The sequence below is a fragment of the Microplitis mediator genome, chromosome 9 (assembly GCF_029852145.1).
Source record: "Microplitis mediator isolate UGA2020A chromosome 9, iyMicMedi2.1, whole genome shotgun sequence".
NCBI classification, from domain to species: domain Eukaryota; kingdom Metazoa; phylum Arthropoda; class Insecta; order Hymenoptera; family Braconidae; genus Microplitis; species Microplitis mediator.
Window position 1 is genome coordinate 18,411,927 of NC_079977.1, and position 22,386 is coordinate 18,434,312.

Here is a 22,386-nt window from a genome sequence, read left to right on the forward strand (position 1 = left end):
ATATCCAGCGAGCGCAAAAAATTTTTTAAACAAAATCTCCCATTAGATTCTTGTTGCCCAGACATTTTTCTACAACTTTCTTTTTTTGTTCATCTTTCTAGCCCAAGTTGCAGCTGAGTTATCAGCTTCCAAGCAAAAACCCTACTTCCAACTTCCAAAATCTGTAACTGCTAAACTAATCGCCCTATAATAAAAAGTCCCAGATATTTTCGAAAGCTCAAAGCCTACTTTTGATGCCCACGTACCCACTTTTGCTCAAAAAAATTTTCTTAACCCCAAATATCAATCCAACCTAGAAAGTCTTAATTAATACCTGATCCTCCAGGAAGATGGCGTTGGCTTTGTGTACCAGCTGTTCGACCACGATCATACCACCCAGAGAAGCGACCACATTGTACTCAGTGACCAGAGTCAACACCATCAGAGCCTCAACAATCAGCTGCCTGTACTCCGGCTGTGGGATTGTGTTCAGAACCGTCTCAACAGCCAGCGCGAATTTGAGTTCCCCAGAAGTCATTTCCTGAGTGAGATGCTGCGGCAGTACTTTTCCTTCAATGACCAGTCCCTGACATCGTTCAAGCACTTGCCAAACCCTCGGGTAAAAGTCTCTCGGGACCCTGTTCAAAGCGCCATCTAAACGTCTCCGTCTTAGCCACTGCCCCTGTCTGTCAGGTTCTATCTCGCTTCCGTCTGGTCCGTCGGCATTCAGGAACCCACCGATCTGTGACTTCTTGCTAACTCGATTAGACTTGCAGGAGATAATAGAAAAATTACCCCGACCTACGCTACTGATCGCGAATTCTTTTCCGCTCATTATGTGGTGCAGCAAATTTTTCATCTCAAACGGCGACAGGTTCAACAAGTGCTCGGATGCTTCTTCCCCGGTACAAATCAGTGTTCTTGATAATTCGGTAGCCATCACTTGGATTATCAGACCCACGCGTAATCGTAACATTTCCAGAAACAGTTGAGGTTCCGTGCGGATAAACATGGCCAAGTAGACGAGCAACTCTTGAGTCAACATCGCCGTTGATTCATCGTCTCCGTAGGCTTGATGGATTAGCGACCGCAATTCATTCTCTGGAAGTGGTGCCACTATTGTGTGCTCATTCGCTGGTGGCATACCTGCAATACCCAATTATTTTTCACAGAACAGGTACCTCGGGCAGAGTTTCCTAGCTTACATTGTCCAGAGTCTCTTTATTTCCTGAGATGATCAAGATTTGATTCCTGATCGTGGAAGTGATCAATAAACGAAATCCATTAGCATATGGAACCTGAAAACGGCCATCGCGAGACCGATTTCTCGGACCAAGGTCTGACCATCCCAAGAAATAGGGAGACTTTGAACAGAGCAAAGCGTGAAGTTTAACTATGGTACCAGTTCCCGCTACTGGTTAAAGTTTCGAAAAGTGGCAATACGCTACCTTCGGACACTAATCATAAGTAGGGATCAACCAAATCGCCTTACTTACCAACAGTAACTTGTTTTTGTCTCACTAATAAGTCAGTCACAGCCTTGGCTAGATCTTCAACCCTCTTGCCAAGCATCCCCGCGGTATGACGAACGATACCCCACATTTTTTGCTGGCAGGCTTTCTCGTAGACGCCTTTCAGTAAATCTTTTACCAAAACCGGCTGGCCATTTTCAATCATTCCCGTGTTGAATAGTAATCCTTGTGAATCAACCTATCGGTCAATGCAACCGTCATACAGTTAATAAATTAATTTAATAAGTACTCAATCAAAAAAGTCCACGTACGATTGTATAGGAGTTCATATAGAAACCAATATAGGAAACTATGGATTGATGTAAGGATCTATGGAAATCAATAGAGAAAAGTACGGATTTATACGGGAATTCATGTAGAAATTTATTTAATTAAATCGGGGTGAAATCAATAACTTCCCGAATTTTTTAAAATTAACAATTTTCTAAGCAGGAAGTTTAAAAAGTCATTACCAATCAATGGGTATTTTGAATGGTGACACAACCGATGATCCGAGGACAATTAATCCGCGACAATTGATCCTTGCGACGATTGATCCGTCGATAAAATGTAACATGAAAAATTACGCCCTTTTTTCACTAATTTGTGTGTGAGTATATTTTTTATGTTACATGCACACAAAATTAGTGAAAAAAGGGCGTAATTTTTCATGTTACACGCATTTTATCGACGGATCAATCATCGCAAGGATCAATTGTCGCGGATCATATGTCTTTGGATCATTTGTTACGTAACCATGTTGAATATTTATGGAATTATTTCATGTCTACGGCAGCTGCATCAAATTTTTGAATAATTATTTCACAAAAATCTTAAAGTGCTTCAAGAGTTTAGATTTCTGATTTAAAATAAAAGTTGCGACAATTTTTTTGTATAGCATTTTAATACCTGCAATATTAAAAACGATGTTAAATAATTTTATTACTTACAGAGATGTTTTTATTTAACTGTCTATGAATGATTGAATTCAAAAAAATGTTTAATTTCATGTTTTTCCAAATGATAACTTCATAATTAGGTTTTTATCCATTAATCAATACACTCAATACATGTAAATCGCAGATTTATAATTTGTAAGAACAAACAACACGATATTTATGCCATGGAAGTACACTTTCAACTATTAAGCAGCGGTTCAATTTTTTGAAATTTATATCCGTTATTCAACTTTCAGTTTCTGGAGATTCAAATATAGATCGAAAGAGAAAAGTTAAATCAATTTTTTTTGTAGATAATTTTATGCTCTACGGAAAAATTAGAGTTGTATTTTGTGTATGATTGATACTTGATTGAGAATTTAAATTATTATGTACTTAGAGACCAAAACCTGCAGATGACACATTTTTTAAATATCATCAAGCCCTCGCGGACTCGGGATTACTCCGAAATCATGGTGAAATTTCGGTGAAATCATAGTGAAATGACAGTGAAATCACTGTAACTTTGTGCCATTTGCTTACTGTGTGATAATTATCATCCGATGGTAATTTTATGATGATTTCACCATCGATTCATAGTAGAATCACAATAGCATAACAGTCAATTTACAGTAGTATAGCTGTAAGTTGACAGTAGTATTACTGTGTATTTACAGTGATTTCACTATCAGTTTATGCTGGATCTGCAGTGCTTCAGTCATGCTTTCTCAGTAATAATACCGTGATCATACAGTGATTTCACAGCAGTCTTACTATAGATTCTTCGTGAAATCACAATAATATCGCTGTGAATTGACAGTAATATTACTGTGATTTCTTAATCATTTAATCCTGGATCTGCTTAGTTTTCATCGAGATTTAGGGGCAATATTGAGATCCTATATTTATTGATTCAAAGATAATAATAATAAAATTAATAATAATATTATAATAGCAACAATAATCCTAATCTTGGTTTTTCAATAAATAATTTTTCTTGTTTAAAAAAATTATTTAGTATCCATCTCTTTGTACGACTTCATGTTATTATTCCTCTGGAGGATTAAATGCTATTTTTTTACCCTCGGTAAAGAAGGAATTTTATTTTTTTTTAACGCATGATGGGATTCGAACTGCCGACCCTTCGATTGAGAGTAGCTTAAGTCATGTACTTTAGCCCACTCGGCCACCACACGCATTCGGAACTTAATATTTAATCTGTTACTTCATGCTATTCAATACTATATATACTCAAGATTAAGCTATAAGAAAAATTATTTTATTAAATACTATAAAATTAAAAGAATTCGATATTTATCAAAAAAAAATTTTTACCTTCATTTGTAAATCATCAAGTTTTCTTAATTTAAGAATATTTTATTTTAAATTATGATAAATAATAAATATTTACTATTGAAATATTAATCTAAATGATATTCTCTTTATTTTTTGCAGTAGTTTAAATTCAATTTATACAGTTTTAAAAAAAAAGTTATTCAATTTTTTTATTTATTTATTTTTTTTCATAATTCTGAAGAATTTTACCGTCTTAAGCTTTTATAAAATTAACTAAATTAGACAATTACAGATAAAGTTTCGCTCGGAAATTCCTAAAATAGCTAAATTTATAATAAATAAAATACATTTGTGCCCAAGTATTTGCTAAACTTACAAATAATTATAGGAGCATTTATGAAATAATTGATATTATTTTTTTTTTAATTCCATTTCTATCGATTAATGACATTAAAAATTCAAATTTTTGATTTTGAAATTGGATTAATGATAGATGTACCGTATCAGATCACTATCAAAGTAGAGTGAAATCATGGAGAAAACGCTAATAATTTGCTGTGAAAATATCATAGAGTCACAGTGCTAATACTACTAGGTTGTCATGGGATCACGGTAAATTCATGGTTAAACCACTATGAACTGACTGTGAAACTATTGTAAAGTCACAGAGTTAACACTATCAAATTACTATGGAATCACAGTGAATTCGTAGTGAAATCACGATAAACTGACTGTGAACCCATGATAAAGCCTCAGTGTTACCATTGTTGAGTTACCATAAATCGATAGCTGATCGACAGTAAAATTATCATGAAAGTATGGTAATTTAATTGTAAAATTACTGTAAAATTACTATATAACCAGAGTGACGAAATGGCACAAAACGACTGTGAATTCACTATGAAATTACCATCAATACACAGTAAACTTACGGTAAAATTGATTTCACTGTGATTTCACTGTGATTTCACAGTAACCCCGAATCCGCGAGGGAGTGCAATTATCAAATCCACATAAGCCAATCAGTGAATACCCGTGCAAAAAAAAAATTTGCTTCATTATGAATTTCATTATGAATTTGATAATCAAATTCAGATTTTGAAACAAATATGACTTTGATAATGAATTAGCTATAAAAATCCTCTAGTTTTCTACTACAGCTGAATCTAACAGGTAACCAACAGCTGAAATCTAATAATTTAATGGGTAATTTTTTAAAAAATTACCTTTCTCTTTAAACAAGTGACAAGTACATTATAAAAATGGTATATTTCTAGCTTTGAAGAAGATTCAAAATTTTTTAATCGAAAGAAATTAAGACAACGAAGAGGAGGTACACGAAAAAAAAATTCTAATTAAATTTACGATAATAATATCGTAATTTGTCCTATTGATTATTGTAGTGGTGGACTAGACTTTTACAATCGTAATTTTTACGATGTAGCGTTGGAAATTTCATTTAAGAAATAATACTTCAGACAAACAATACGAAGTCTTAAGCTTTTCAATATAAATTACGATGTGAATATCGTAAAATTTGAAGAGAAATTTTAAATAAAAGAATAACATAATAATCGTTCGGACGTTAGATTCGAACCCGAGTTCTTCTGAGTGCGAAGTGTCCGACGCCTTGGACCACTCGGCCACCGAAGAGCCTACACTTCATATGGTTTTTAAGGTTCATATAAACGATTTGAATAAACATTCATAAGTCATGAGAGCGCCTCTTGCGGAGAACGCAGTTAATATTTAAAAATTACGATACAATATCGTAATTTTTATAGCTTAGATCGTATTATAACAGAGGCAGCACTGTAATATTTATTTTACTCAAAAGTACATAGAAAGATAAATATAGGAATAAATATAGTTTTTGAATTGTAATTTTTATTTCTTTTATTTTTACGATGTTAAATTGTAATTTTTGAAGTAATTTTTAATCCTGAAAGTCTTTGTTAAAATTACGATGTTAAATAGTAAAAAATATAACCCACATAGTAAATTTTGAAATAAAATATTTTAAAATTGACGATAATAAAAGTCCAGTCCACGATTACGATGTTAACATCGTAAATTTTGTTAGAATTTTCTTTCCGTGTATTCATGATGAAGTTGATAATAATTATTATCAATTCAGGACGAGATTCATATTGAATTAGTTATAAGATAAATGTGTTTATTTCATAATTCTATTTTTTGTTCTTCCACCCGAAATAAAAAAAAAAAAAAATAAAGAACTAGTTTATTTAAATTAGATTACATTTATTACTAATTTTATTAAATTTAACAGTATAAAATTAATACTTGATTCATAATAAGTTGATTATAAAAGTGTTACAAAGTTGATATTAAGTTGATCGTATGTTACATATGATAATGAACAAATTTTATATAACAATAACTGTTAAGTTATAGTTTCTAATAAATATAGCTATAAAATTAGAAAAATATATTATAAATGTAGATTAGTTTAATAAATTCAATTTACTAATGCAGAGTGAAATATATTTTTTAGTTTATTTATTTTCCAACTCATTCAATAAACAAAATTTTTTTTTGTAATAGTACAAACAACAAACTGCTAACAATAAATATAGATTTTTTAGAGTCAATTTCAATTTTATACTGTTAAATTTAATCAAATTAGTAATAAATTTCATCTAAGTTAAATAAAATAATTCTTTATTTTTTTTTTTAATTTCGGGTGGAAGAACAAAAAATACAATTATGAAATAAACACATTTATCTTATAACTAATTCAATATGAATCTCGTACTGAATTGATAATAATTATTATCAACTTCATCATGAATACCTCCTCTTTGTTGTCTTAATTTCTTTCGATTAAAAAATTTTGAATCTTCTTCAAAGCTAGGAATATACCATTTTTATAATGTACTTGTCACTTGTTTAAAGAGAAAGGTAAGATTTTAAAAATTACCCATTAAATTATTAGATTTCAGCTGTTGGTTACCTATTACGGATTTGTTACTAATTACGGATTTACTACTAATTTCATAGTTGGTTTCAAGATACAAATTACTCGCGGCTATTAAGAAGAACCATTCGCCCAGGAAAGAAAACAATTCTCGGTTGCGATCTCAATGACTTTATATTCCCGAACCGTCGCCTTATCAGAACTTGTTTGCGAAGTTTTGAATATTTATGAAAGAGCAGTTCCATTGCAAAAATAAACACACTCCACAGTAAAATCACCCCAGTGAACATGTAACTGAACACCAAATTATCAAAGTCAATCTGCTCATACTTTTCATTTTCTTTAATTTTATTAATCTTCTTTAACTTTTTCGAATATTCTTTGCTCGGTTTGTCGTCCCGATAATAAACAAAACCTGTTTCCACCGATAGTGCACCCATTTTATCGACTTTATCTTTCAACGGCCAATTCTTCCTGGCCCAGTATATGAAATATTTTTTAAAGATAACGTCTTTTGAAACATGTAGATTTTTTAACTTTAAAGCAAAATTTAATTGAGACGACCTCAGATTAATGCATGCAACAGTCGAATTTTTCTGTGCTTCATATGCGCATTTGTCAAGATCTAGTGATCTTATTGGATGCAAATATTTTCTGTCCTCATCAGTAACCCACAACTTTTCATTGATCATATCATTCAGTAAAAGTCCGTCAAAATAGACGTGGTACTTATTGTCACGAAGATCTTTAAGCGACTCGACGTTACGTCGGATTGGTTTTGACAACATTGCTGATATTTGCCCCTGGAATTCGGGCATTATTATAAATATGAATAGAAATCCGGAGAAGTAAATGATTCTCATAGACAAACGGTCCATTGGAGACATAACTCCCATATTGGCCAACATTCTCACCACGTCCATAATACTCTCACTGACCCTGAACGTATTATTAATTAATATGACCATTAATATCAATAACAGAAAAACGATTGAAAGAATAATAAATTGTAGATTGTAAGTTATTTTGCTGATTTCTGTCAGATAATTCGACTTTCTAGTCAATATTGAATATTCAAATACATTATACTGTGTTATTATATCCATAAACTGATAGTTAGTATCCGATAATTGCGTTACTTTATCATTGGCATCATACTCTGTTCTTACTAACTTGTCAGTGTAACCATTTTTTATCATTTCTTTGGAAAAACCTTGTTCCAAGAATCTGACTGAATATGTTGCATTAATATGCGAAATTAGAGTGTATAATGATTGTATTTTATCATTCTTCATTCTGTTGATAAAATTATTCACTATTGCTCTTTGCTTATCTAAAGTCACATTGGGAAATTTCTCAGAGGATATCAATTTTATTTTATGACGGTCTAGGTTTTTTGTTTTGTCAAAAATTATATTCTGACATATTTTTTTATCTGTAATTGAATATATAAATACTAGGGGTGTGCGAATCGTCTTCGAATCAAATCGAATTATTCGTCGATTTTCAAATTATCTGAAAATTTCGAATTATTTGTAACTTTTGAAATTACTCGAACCAAATTGAGAAAATTCTGACAAGTTTTCAAATATTCAATTTTCATCGAACGAGCTTTTAAAGAGTTTTTGAAGAAACCAAAAATAATTTTTTCGTCGATTCATGTCACATCACTATTAATCTCTGACAAAAGTTTCAAATTATTGGAAAAAATAATACAATTATAAATCGTACAAAACAAAATTTTGGAAATTTCCGAATAATTCGGAGAGTTTCGAATTATTCGAAAACTGACGAATAATCCGAATCATTCAATTTGAGGTTCAAATCGAACAGTTCGATTCGGTTCGATACGAATAATTAGTAAGTTTGAACTATTCGCTCGCCCCTAATAAATACGTATGTAAATATGTGGCTTAAAAAAATTCTAAAATACACCCATGCCATAAATTAAAGGAACAGAAATATTTTAGAAATTTTTCAGTGATTTTTGCAAGGCTGTAACTTCGTGAAAAATAATCGTGTCAAAAAAAAAAACGCATTTTGTAGCATGCAATCTCTAGTTTCGACGCATTTTAATAAAATTTTTTTTAGATCTTCAGCCATTGCGCAAACATGAGAAATAACGCGAGACAAAAATTTTCTAAATTTTTTCTTTTCTTTGAGGGAGTCCACAGGCTGCGAAAATTTTTTTTCAACTAAACCAATGCATAGTTCGTTTAGAAAATTTATTCAGCTTTAATTTGCAATTTTTCGCAGATTCGTACGACAACTTGTCGCTGAGATATCAGCCTTCAAACGAAAAATGATCCTTTTGGGTTTGATCATCGATATTTAAGGTACCAATGATTGCACAGTGAATTTTAGGGTGGCGTTAAAAAACTTGAATAAATTCCCTACAAGACCCTTTCCTCATTTTTTGAAAAAACAATTTCTTTTTATTTTTAACATCCATTAGAAGTAAGTACAATAAAATTGAAGCTGATTAAATTTGCTGAATGACCTATGCATTGGTTTAGCTGAAAAAAATTTTTTGCAGCCCGTGGACTCCCTCAAAGAAAAGAAAAAATTAAGAAAATTTTTGTCTCGCGGCATCCCTGTGGAAAAGGTCTTATAAAATCTCATAAAAAAAATTGGCTATGAGAAAACGATCAGTATTTGTCCACGAAAAATCTCAAAAATTCTGATACAATTATTTTCTCATAGATGGTGCATCCAAAAAATTTTTTTCTTAAAATTCTCATATAAATTATCAGAATCTATAAGAAACAGAAGCTGTAATATTGTGAGTATAAGTATTTATAAGTTTTCGAAAAATGTAAAGTTTACAATTGAGTAGATTTTGGAAATGAATAAGATTGTATGAGACGATTTCTGAAGTAATCATACAAGATTTGATACTGATTAATTAATGTGAGTACAGTTATTTTCCATATAGTTTATATGCTAAATGATTGAATTTTTTAGCATGAATTCAAAAAGTTTCTATTATGTATACTCAAGAATATTTGTATAAGTATTTACGCGGAAAATATTTAGCAATCTATTCACGAACAATCTATGAAATTGAATCCGTTTATTTATTCATCAAAAATTACTCAAGTAAACATTAATATTAAATATTAAAGTCATGATGTATTATGGGATATACTATAGTACAACCCAAACAGGTACTTGTTGGTCTGTTAAATGACGCAGGAGTACTCGAATAAAATCGTATTGAAATTTGGAATATAACACTTCTGAAATAAATGTCTTACCAGGGACACTACAAATCGTAGGCGCGATCTCGTGGCGAGCACCGAACTACTCCCGCTGCTGCTACCTAGCACCGGTGACTTTCCCCTTCTCCATATCGATCTTTTCTCCCGAGAAATTTTTTCTCTTGGCTTAAGCAACTTTTGTTATTTTGGTCGGAGAATACAAAAAAACTTGCGTGAAATGAATAGTACTTGTTCCGAGAAATTTTAATTTGTTTAACCAAAAAAATGCAACATTGCTACAAAAAAATAATGTATCTTGCACCAAAAAAAAAAAGAATGGGGCAAGATACATTACTGGGTTTGTAAAAAATCACATAAAAACTTTTATTTTCACTCATCTCCGAACAGTTAAAATATTTAAAGTACAAGAAATAGTGATAATGTTAATATTTTTGGTGTAAATTCTTATAAAAAAAAAATGAAGTTAAGCAATTATTTTTGAATGAATCTGATAAAATTAATATTTTATGTGAATGGAAATTATTTATAAAATCTCATAAGTACTCCATAATATTTTATAAGTAATAGCCTTCTAACTAAAACTTACAAAAACTCATAAATCACATAGCTTTTAAATTAAAATTAAATCTTTTAAGTTTTTACAAGTTAATTCGATTATAGATTTTCTTACTAATTCTCATAAAATTTTTATGAGAAAAAGGTCTGCATTTGTCCATGTGATTCCTGATTCAGTCTCATAAATTTTCGAAGAAATACATGTTAAATATTTTCTCATAAAATATGACAAATATTTTATGATATTCAATAAGATATTATCTCCTAGGATAACTCTTACTAAAACTTATAAATTCTGGAAATTTCATATAAAAAAATAATCTTATTGAGATTTTGTAAGTATTATAACATCGGAATTCGCCTGATCAATTCTTATTGAAAATAGATTAGAATAAACTGTAACAATCTTATAGAAGTGAAAGTACTTAATCAATCTCATAATCGTTGGCGGAATTCGAGTCACAAAATCTCATAAATTAAAAAATCTTACTCATTCTTTTAAAAATCTAGTACGGAAATCATGATAGGAACACATCAAAAGCTTTGACTCATAGATTCTCATAAAAATTCATATGAGAATTTTTTTAAATCTCATAGATATTTTCGAAGCTCATAGATTCTCATAAAAAATATTCAATATCTTATCAGAATTTATGAGAGCTTTTCCACAGGGATTTCTCATGTTTGCGCAACAGCCGAAGCTCTTAAAAAAATTTGATCAAAATGCGTCGAAACTAGAAATTTTAAGCTACAAAATGCTTTTTTTTTCAATACGATTATTTTTCACGAAGTTACAGACTTGCAAAAATTACTACACGGAAAAAATTTTCGTCTGAATATTGCCATGTTATTTATTCTAAAAATTACTCTAAATCGAGTAATCTTGGGCCATTACGACTTTTTACTTTCGAATTACGAAATTTTACTCTGTCAGTGAGTAAAATTCAATCAGATTAATTTTTACTCACAATTACGAGTAAAAATTACACCTAGCGGCTATCTAAATAAATTCTCCCTAATTCAATTTTTACTCGTAGGTTATGATAAAAAGTTGCTGATTCAATTTATAAAATTTATATTGAATTACAATAAAAATTACAATTAATAGGCTGAAATTTTCATAAAAAATCTAAAAATCATCTAATTGCTTTAAAATATGACTTAAAATAAATATTTTGAAAAATAATAAAAAAAAATTACTCTTATTGTGTTGAAAAAGAAAAGATACAAATTTTTTTTTTAATTTTAGAATAAATATTAAGTTATAGAGAGATACAGAGATCGTCTTTTTTTCCAACCCTACGTTTGTGTGCGTAACATGTAAGTTGTCGCGAGCAAAATAAAAGACATTTAATTGAAGCCGATATTAACCGAAGATTAACGGAGACTACTGAAATATTACTTTGCAGTTTAGAGTAAAAATTACTTCCATAGATAAGAAAATTTATTTGAGTTATAAGCAGTTTTTCATCAAAAAGTTAAAGGGTTTAAAAGAATGGTATATTGGGGAGTAAAAATTAATCACATGGAGTAAAAATGAATAGATTATGATGAGATTTTCACAATAATCGATTAAATATAAGACTTTTAAAAAATTACTCAGTACACGGAAAGAAAATTATGGGAAGTTTTGCTATGCATTATGGGAATGGTTCCCATAATGGTATGGGAATAGTACCTATACTACTATAGGGATTGTTCCCATATATTATGGGAACTATGCCCATAATATTATGGGAACCATTCCCATATCATTATGGGAACCATTCCCATAATGGTATTGGAATCATTCCCATACGATTATGGGAATGGTTCCCATATTGGTATAGGAACTATTCCTATAATATTATGGGAACTATTCCCATAATATTATGGGAACCATCCCTATAATATCATAAAATTTTTTTTTTGCACAATAGTGTCGAAATTTCCCAAAATTTGAATTTTCTTGAATGTTTTGTGCTGACAAAAAATTCGTGTTAAAAATTTTAATGTTTTTTTGCCAAATACGATTTTTTTTTTCAATGTTTGAATTTTTGTTTTTATGTTTAATAATATTTCTGTGTATTGTAGAAGTGATTACCACACTTCTTTAAATTAATTTTTTCATGATAATATGGGAACCATTCCCATAATATTATAGGAATGGTTCCTATAATAGTATGGGAACTATTCCCATAATATTATGGGAATGATTCCTATAATGTTATACGAACCATTCCAATTGCATTATGGGAATCATTCCCATAATATTATGGGAATGGTTCCTATAATTTATGGGAATGGTTCCTATAAATTATAGGAACCATTCCTATAAATTATAGGAATATTATGATTCCCATAATATTATAGAAAGTATTCCTATAAATTATAGGAACCATTTCTATAGTGTTATGGGTATCATTCCCATAATTATAGGAACTATTTCTATAATTATGGGAAACATTCCTATAATTATAGGAACCGCTCCCATAATTTATGGTCGTAATTCCTATGATGGTATAGGAAAAAATTTCACAAAATTATGGGAACCGCTGCTATAATTTTCTTTCCGTGTAGTAGAGTAAAACATAGTCTACACGGAAAGAATTTTTCGATAAAAATTACTCTTTAATTTCGAGTAATCCTGGGCCGTTGCAAAAAATTGGTATTTTTTGTTTTAAATTTAATATTTTTTGTTTGAATATTAACGTTGCTAGACTATGTTTTACTCTACTACTGAGTAATTTTTTAAAAGTCTTATATTCAATCGATTATTGTGAATATCTCATTTTAATCTATTAATTTTTACTCCATGCGATTAATTTTTACTCCCCAATATACCATTCTTTTGAACCCATTAACTGTTTGATGAAAAACTGCTTATAACTCGAATAAATTTTCTTACCTGTGGAAGTAATTTTTACTCTAAACTGCAGAGTAATATTTCAGTAGTCTCCGTTAATCTTCGGTTAATATCGGCTTCAATTAAATGTCTTTTATTTTGCTCGCGACAACTTACATGTTACGCACACAAACGTAGGGTTGGAAAAAAAGACGATCTCTGAATCTCTCTATAACTTAATATTTATTTTAAAATTAAAAAAAAATTTGTATCTTTTCTTTTTCAACACAATAAGAGTAATTTTTTTTTTATTCTTTTTCAAAATATTTATTTTAAGTCATATTCTAAGGCAATTAGATGGTTTTTTGATTTTTTATAGAAATTTCAGCCTATTAATTGTAATTTTTATTGTAATTAAATATAAATTTTATAAATTGAATAATCAACTTTTTATAATAACCTACGAGTAAAAATTGAATTAGAGAAAATTTATTTAGACATCCGCTAGGGGTAATTTTTACTCGCAATTGTGAGTAAAAATTAATCTGATTGAATTTTACTCACTGAAAGAGTAAAATTTCGTAATTCGAAAGTAAAAAGTCGTAATGGCCCAAGATTACTCGATTTAGAGTAATTTTTAGAATAAATAACATGGCAATATTCATACGAAAATTCTTTCCGTGTAGCAACGTTAATATTCAAACAAAAAATATTAAATTTAAAACAAAAAATACCAATTTTTTGCAACGGCCCAGGATTACTCGAAATTACAGAGTAATTTTTATCAAAAAATTCTTTCCGTGTAGAAAACTTCTAAAATTTTTCTGTTCCTTTAATTTATGACATGGGTGTACAATGTGATTATTATGAAAATCGTGAAATACCTTTCGAATATTTTAGACTGTAGAATGACCATTTCGCTCCAGGTTTATGTATAAATACATCACTAGCATCAACTGGGACCCATTGTGACGGAGCGTAATTTGTGAAAGGATTTAAAGTATAAACAATTGTCGAATCTCTGTCATTGTTATAACACAAGTAATACGCAGATAACAAATCATGTTCCCATAGCATTCCTAGTACGGTTTGAGCATTCATACAACGAGGATCTTTTGTAGTGTCGAGAATAAAAAACAGAGACTTGATACTCCAGATTTTTGATTTCTGTAACTCTCCAATAAGCGCTGTCAGTTTTAGAAACGATTCAAACAAAAGGACATACGTCGGATAAGCAGGAATGTGCCCTTCGATTTCAGTTGTCTTGAAATCCTCGTTAATGATAATGAATGACGATTTTATGTTATTAATATCAGATGGATTTTCAACTTTGTCATCGACATTAATCAAATCATCACTTATTATAATTGGATTTGAATTATTTGTAAAACATTTCTCTACTATTTCTCTCTATTGGTAACAATAAATAATTTATTAATTAATCGCCAATTAGAAATAAATTTTCAAAAATTAAATTAATAATAAAAATTACCGCATGGCTAATGAGACGTTTTGCTGAATCTTCTTCCGGTGAAGACGCGTAAATTTTTATATTGCTGCACGAAACATTGACAATCAATAAACAATAATAAAATAAAATTATTTTATTACACCCCATTATTCTGACAGTATAACGCCACAAAATATTTAATCACTTTATAGACTTATTTCGATGGAGAATTTTTCAAGTACGTCCGTATGCTGTGTGAGCAGAATATCTACTGGCTTTTTAAATGATCACAAAAATATAGAAACACAAAGCGTATCTATGACAACAGTTGTTACTGCAAAATTACATTTTTTATGACATTTGACTAGGACGAAATATTCATATTTGCTGTTATCTAAAGGCATCTTTATGTCTTTTCATTATTCGTTCTGTCCACTTCGGCGAACGAGCGCTTGCAAAGTGGGTACCGATCCATTTGAAACCAATTAACCCACCCAACAACTGATTCCATCTTTTAAAGTCCGCGGCAAGGTGCATTTAAAAAAATATATACATTCGAAGCCACAACAACGAAATCGATTTTTAAATTTAAAATAAAAATATTGATGTCTTCAAATAACACGAAAGCACTCGACAAATTTTTACTGGCACACATAAGCCATCTTTCATTTAAAATTTTAAAAACTAACTTAGGTGTTCATACGGGAAAATAAGCACCGGTTCCTTTCTTGTTACTCCGATATCTCCGTCGACTTGCAAGCAGGTTACAAGGAAAAAAATCGGTCTGTCAGTTGACCCTGCGGGCCAGCCCCAAAACTTTCCGCAGTTTTCGAGCTCAAGAACCTCGAAAACATTATGGTGAATACATTTTCGAGCTCGAAAATACGTTTGTATGCTGTTGTTTTCGAAAAAAAACGTTTTTCACCATTTTTTCTCCAACGATATCTCTCAAACGAATAAACCGATTGATACGGTTGAGGTGGCAATCGACGGGTTTTATCAAGTTCTAAAGCTGATCAAATTTTGAATTCGATTTATCGAGTCGTTTTTAAGATATTTCAGAAAAAATAAAAAAAATTCATTCTTTTAATTCTTTCGACAACGGTTTTTCTTGAACGAATAAACCGATTTTGATGGTTGAGGTGGCATTCGACGCGGCTTATAAAGCTCTAAAGCCCAGTCCAATTTGGAATGAATCCATTGAGCACATTAAAAGTTATCCAAAAAAAACACTTTTGAAAAAATTTAATTTTTGGAATATCTCTGAACGAGCCCTACCGATCAAGCTCAATTTTCTTACAGCTTCAAGATATTGACAAGCCGGATCGAATGACACCTTAAAGTTCAAAATCGGTTCATCCGTTCAAAAGATACAGGTATTTACATACGTACGTACATACATACATACATACACTTGGAAATTATCCTGAAATTAGTCAGAATAGCTTCCTAGGACCTCAAAACGTCGACATCTGGTCAAAATTCGATTTTCGTAAATCGGACCGAAACCAATAACTTCCCGAATTTTAAAAAATTTACAATTTTCTTAGCGCCCGCATGAAAATAACATATATTTTGATTATATATAACAAAATATACCGTAAATATATAATTTTATAAAACGGCAAAAATGTATGTATAATAAAATATAATATTTATATAAATTCAAAGTTATACTTTGATTTATAATTTAAATTATAAAAAAATATATACATATTTTCATAATATGTAATTTAATTATAAAATATAATTTTTAACTTATAAAAATCATTATAAATTTACATATATTGGAATGATATATAATATAATATATTTTTTTATATATTAAATATTATATTGTTAAATATATTTTTTTATATAATTGACGTTGGAGAATCTCAAGATATTGAATTGTATATTGTATTATATAATACATTATATATCTAAAAATATAAAATAAAATATGAAAAATAAAGACTCTCAGTTTGACGATGATTGTGAGTATCAATGAGAATATATTATATTCGAGTAAATTAAGTATGTAGATCGAACTTGAAAGGAAGTTTGTAGAGAGAGTCGTTATGACTATAAATTTTCATTTATATGATTAATTTTTAATATAAAAAAATAATTACTCAAAATAAAATAAGTTTTAGAGGATACCGAAAGAGCATTCATGAAACTGAAAATTTTTCGAAGCACAAAAGTGTCATGTATATCTTTTAATATATACAAGCTTATATACGAGCATTATATATTATATTATACTGTTAATAATATAATTTGAATTATAAAATCATAATATATATAATCCTATAAATTGATACTATATAATGACATATATTTTTTTTTATATAATCTAATATTATATGGAGTTTTTATAATGATAATATATGCCAAAATATAAAATTATATATTATATTGATATACTTTTAAAATATAAAATTTTATATTGAAAACGGCAAAAAAGTAGTTATTTTTAAATATATAAATATTTATATTCTAAATTATACTATAATATAATAAATATTATATTATCTGATATAATTTCAGAGTATAAGTTTTTTTCATGCGGGCGGGAAGTTAAAAATAGATAGAAACGGTTACTGTGCTACTCAAGAATGATCGTAATGTATGTAAACATTATAATGTCATGACATAAATGTATGATTGTAAAATTACGTCATTATGATATACGATACTGACTTTTTACTATGTAACGATGTAGTGTAGATTTTATGTCAAGCGTACATAATACATAAGTCATAACTGTGACGTCATACAAGATTCATGCTTACATCAATATGATGTCACAAGTTTTTACATCATATTAAAGTCATGTAGAACGTCAGATTGACATCACATTTACATAAGATGCCGTGACATTTCTATAACCTACGTATGACGTCAAAACAAGGTCATGTGTTCACTGGGTATTGGTTCCGGTCCGATTTTCGAAAATGCGTGTGTGTGTGTAAACTTTTTTTGTTTGACGATATCTTTGGAACGAATCAATCGATTTGAAACTTCTTGGTGGCAATCGAAAGGGCTCATCAATACTTAAAATTGATTTAATTTCGGAGTTTATCGGTCGAGTAGTTTGCAAGTTATACGAAATTAAAAATTTTAAAAATTTTTTATCAAGTTTTTGTTGCATAACTGCTGGACCAATTTGTTGCTAAGTCTGATCGAGTCTGTCTTAACAACTTCTTTCGATTGCCGCAAATCACATGCAAGTTGTTTGATGTGTTCCGAAGATATCATCGGGCAAAAGCTACTTTTTTCAGCGAAATGTCTATTTCTTCGGTCCAGCCGTTTTTTGAGCTCGGAGAGCTCGAAAACAGCAGAAAGTTTTGGGGTTGGCCCATAGAGTCAACCGTTTTTCAGATTTTTTTACCCGGATAGTGCGGATCCATGGGAACCTACATAAGGATCTACTTAGGAATCTAGGCTGGATTTCCGTGGTGGTTTTTTGATAGGGTAAATTAATCAGTTAGTTCTTCGTTTGCCAACTCACCAAATACTGCAAAATATCTCCTTGCTCTTCCAAACTCTCAGTCTCACGTAACATGGCCATTAATTCTTCAACTTCGGTGTCAGCATACTGAGTTTCCGTTAAAGTCCGTACCTTATGAGCCTTTCTAGGAATAATGTCACTAGTAATTTCTACCTCGGGAGAAGGGGTTCGTTTGTCTTCATCTTTTGCCGGTTGGTCGATATCTAAAGTAGATTGAGTTGATGTTGGGGTATCAGTTACTTCAATAAGCGGATTGACTGACGAGATAGCGGATGGCCGACGATCATCGCCTGCCATTCCACAAATTTCAGCTAAAAAAACATTCACATCTTTCTAACTACTCTACATTTACAAATCAATGCACTAAATTTATAGGTTTACTTTTTAGTCCATGCGATAACTTACGTTGTAAATAAAAAATCGAAAAACCAGCTGTTAATGTAAACATGCCCATGCGTATTAGATATCAAATTGATGTAAAAAAACAATATAACGTTCGAGTTTTATGAGAAAAAGCAGCTTACGTTCAACGGCGATAGACCGGGTTTTCTTTATTGCTCCTTTGAAAGACAATTTGCGACGTAAGTTACGGCCGGTACGCACTGCCGGGCGGTTCAGGAGACCTGAGCGGAGAGGAAATGCTCGCATCAGGTGCTCATCTAGGTATTTCTGAACCTGAAAGTCGAAAAATTCTGTGGAGATTAAAAAAGATTTGGAATTGGGGGAGCCAGGGGACTAGAGTTTCCTTGGATTGATATTTGAGGGTTAAGAAAATTTTTTTGAGCAAAAGTGGGTACGTGGGCATCAAAAGTAGGCTTTGAGCTTTCGAAAATATCTGGGACTTTTTATTATCGGGCGATTAGTTTAGCAGTTACAGATTTTGGAAGTTGAAAGGAGGGTTTTTGCTTGGAAGCTGATAACTCAGCTGCAACTTGGGCTAGAAAGATGAATAAAAAAAGAAAATTGTACGAAAATGTCTGGGCAACAAGAATCTAATGATAGATTTTGTTTAAAAAATATTTTGCGCTCGCTGGATATTTTTAAAGTCAATTGAAATTTGTTTTTGATTAAGGCTGAGTATAAAATCGGTGTAAAAGTTTTTTTAAATCCATTTTAAGGGGTCAAAAAAATTATTTTAATCAAAAATGATGTCAAGAACTTCTCGGGCTGTCTCTGGCATTTTCAAAACACATACTAGCAATCATTTTACGTCAATTAGTTCCCGAGTTACAGGCTGCCAAAGTCAAAAGTATGTTGTTCCATTCAATCACCGATAACTCGTTCAAAAATAGGCTTAGAGTCATGACTAAAAAAATAAAATCATTGAGAAAAGTCTATTTTAACAGCTCCCACCATCAGATTTTTTCAAAAAAATTTATTTTCATCTCCAGCGAAATTTGAAGTCGAAAACCGATTTTCGAAAATTATCGCTCGGCTTTTTTTGCTCAAAAAAACTTTCAATTGTAACCCATATAAATTTTTTAGAGTCAAGGGTAGAAAACTAAAGTTTTCAAGCTTAAAAACTCCCATTACTTTTTATCCTTATAGTTATAAAAGTAAAGATACTGACCTGTGGATTCAGTTTATCCGGTCGGCCCTCTTCGGCACTTCCCAAAAAGCTCAAATTAGTGATGCAGGAAGTACTCAAAAAGTCATTTAAGTTACCCAGTGATACTCTAGTGCCATTAATATAACCGCTCTTAAGTTTTTTCATCGTCGTAATCATCGCCAGAGGAATCCTGCCTTGATCTAAAAATAAAAGTTTTCTCTTTACTTGGAACCAGCTCACGGTCGAAATTAGGCCGACGGTTTTCAAAACAAAAATGCACTAGCAAACAATTTAATTTTATTAGTTGCGGAATTACCTAAGTGATTATGAGTAGCTACAATGGTTATTGTCGGTCTGCCTAGCATTTGTTTCCAGTTGATACCGAGAAACGCCAAATTTGTGGTAAAAATACTCGCTAAAAAATCGGCGTCATTTGTCACGTAAAATTCTTCCGCATCAAAATTCTGATCCATGCAAAAAACATACTCTGTTGTTAATAAATAACTCAACAAGTCGATTCATCGATCCGCTAACAGCAATTATTTAAATCGAAAGCAAAATTCATGCTGATGATCAGTAATGAAACTAAAGTCACCCAATAAGTAAGTGGGCAATGGGGTTATTTCTTATGTTTTTACCTAGATGGATATTCTTGAGTGGCATTACAACAAGTGGTCGACCTAACATATTTTGCCAGCTAGACTTCAAGAAGTTTATTTCCCCTTTGAATATATCGATCATTAATTCGTAGTCTGATGCGATGTAGAAACGTGTCATATCGGTTAACTGTTTAGCAATTAATCAAATTTTCTTTTATCAATAAAAAAAAAACAACCCGGGTAAAAAAAATTACACAGAAAAAAAATTTAACTTGATTCAAGTGAAACATTTTTGAACCAACCCTAACGGACCCAAATTATGGTAAATTACGGTAAACCCACCGTAAATGACGGTAATCCACCGTAAAATACCGATTTACCTTAAATTACGGTGGATTTTCCGTAATTTACGGTGGATTTACAGTAAAATACGGAAATACGGTAATCCACCGTAAATTACGGTAATTCCGTAATCCACCCGAATTTTTTTACGGTAAATTTACCGTATTCGACGGTAAACTTACGGTATACCCACCGTAATTTACGGTAATCCACCGTAATGTACCGATTTACCGTAAATTACGGTGGATTTACCGTAATTTACGGTGGTTTTACCGTAATTTACGGTGGATTTACCGTAAAATACAGAAATACGGTAATCCACCCGAATTTTTGTACGGTAGATTTATCGTATTCGACGGTAAATTTACGGTATACCCGCCGTAATTTACGGTAATCCACCCTAAAGTACCGATTTACCGTAAATTACGGTGGATTTACCGCAATTTCCGGTGGGTTTACCGTAATTTACGGTAAATCTACTCGAATTTTACGGTATTTTACGGTAAAAATACCGTGAATTTACAGTAACTCAGGTCTGCTAGGGAAGAATACTAGTTTGAAAAATTCCATGTTTCTGCTTCAAGAAATTATTTTTTGGCTCAAGGAGTCTCAGGATTCTTAAATCAAAATTTGTATATGCTTGGTTCAAAAGTACATTTTTTCCACACAATAAATCTAACTCTCAAACCAAGTAACAGATTTACCTGGGCGAAGTAGAAATTTTGACGCCAGGCGGCGCCTCGATGAGTACAGCGTATTTGCTTGTTTTTCTCGGTTAGTTGTAGTTAGTTTTGAATTGTAAGTTCACAATTTGAACATCAAAACATATATCTCGCCGTTGATAATTATTTTTGTTTAATGTATATAAATATGAACAAATTTCGATATCATAATACCTAAAGTAGTAAATAATTACTGTGTTCAAACTTTAAAGATTTTCACAGCAAATGTATTTAATTGTCAATGCTTATTTGCTGGGTAACCTCAAATTTTCTACAATTGAAAATGTGGCCATTTAACAAAAATATTATTCAAATTTTTAGTATAAATAAATTTTTAAAAAATAAAAATATGCATTAAAATTCCAAATCAAAAAGTAGTATGAGAAACTATTGTAGTAATGAACTGATTAATAATTTTAAAAAATATATTTGTATATTTCTGAATCGAGAAAAACAACATCCTAATTAAAAAATGCGCCATACTCAAACTAAGACGGTATCATCCTGAATCAATATTATCGGCCTAAAACCAAGAGAAAAAAATTCTTGAGAGAAATAAATATGCATCTTGTTTGAAAACAGAAAATGCTTCTTTCAGGAGTAAAATTTTTGAAAGAAAAATTTTTACTCTCCATTGAAGAGTAATAATTTATTTATTCGAGATTGAACTTTTTTGAATTGAAAAGTTTAGATGTTTTGAAACAAGAATGATGATTTGGAGAAAATAATTTACTTGAATCAAGTTAATTTTTTTTTCTGTGTATATGTAATTATATATAATTATATACAATTCATATCTAATTATGTGCGAAAAATTGCCCACTATAATTATAAATAATTACCTGGTGATAGAGTATATAATTATATGCAGTTTATATCTAATGACTTATAATTGTATATAGAAAATAGCACAATGCTATTACATATAATTATGAATAATAACTTATATTTACATTTTTCACGCTC

General features: G+C 30.6%; 2 protein-coding genes across 6 annotated transcripts in view; both read right to left on the bottom strand.

Moving 5' to 3' along the window:
• The window catches only part of LOC130675178 (probable phosphorylase b kinase regulatory subunit alpha), a 29,051-nt gene that overhangs the window by 1,135 nt on the left and 5,530 nt on the right, over positions 1-22,386 (bottom strand). For 2 of the 5 annotated variants that reach the window (XM_057480707.1, XM_057480709.1), the window contains exons 4-10: positions 20,396-20,543; positions 19,779-19,957; positions 18,733-18,883; positions 18,614-18,640; positions 18,209-18,519; positions 1,476-1,689; positions 314-1,125 (exon numbers count right to left, since the gene is read on the bottom strand). In XM_057480707.1, coding sequence (XP_057336690.1) covers positions 314-1,125; positions 1,476-1,689; positions 18,209-18,519; positions 18,614-18,640; positions 18,733-18,883; positions 19,779-19,957; positions 20,396-20,543 — 1,842 coding nt within the window. Of the gene's footprint in view, positions 1-313; positions 1,126-1,475; positions 1,690-18,208; positions 18,520-18,613; positions 18,641-18,732; positions 18,884-19,778; positions 19,958-20,073; positions 20,222-20,395; positions 20,544-22,386 lie in introns of all 5 variants that reach the window. The other 3 variants (XM_057480708.1, XM_057480711.1, XM_057480710.1) reach the window with 3 other exon arrangements.
• LOC130675180 (uncharacterized) lies at positions 6,412-14,763 on the bottom strand. Its single transcript, XM_057480712.1, has 2 exons — positions 14,147-14,763; positions 6,412-8,097 (listed from the first exon to the last, which is right to left on the bottom strand). The coding sequence occupies exons 1-2, from the start codon at positions 14,361-14,363 to the stop codon at positions 6,764-6,766; spliced, it is 1,551 nt and encodes a 516-aa protein (XP_057336695.1). The 5' UTR covers positions 14,364-14,763; the 3' UTR covers positions 6,412-6,763.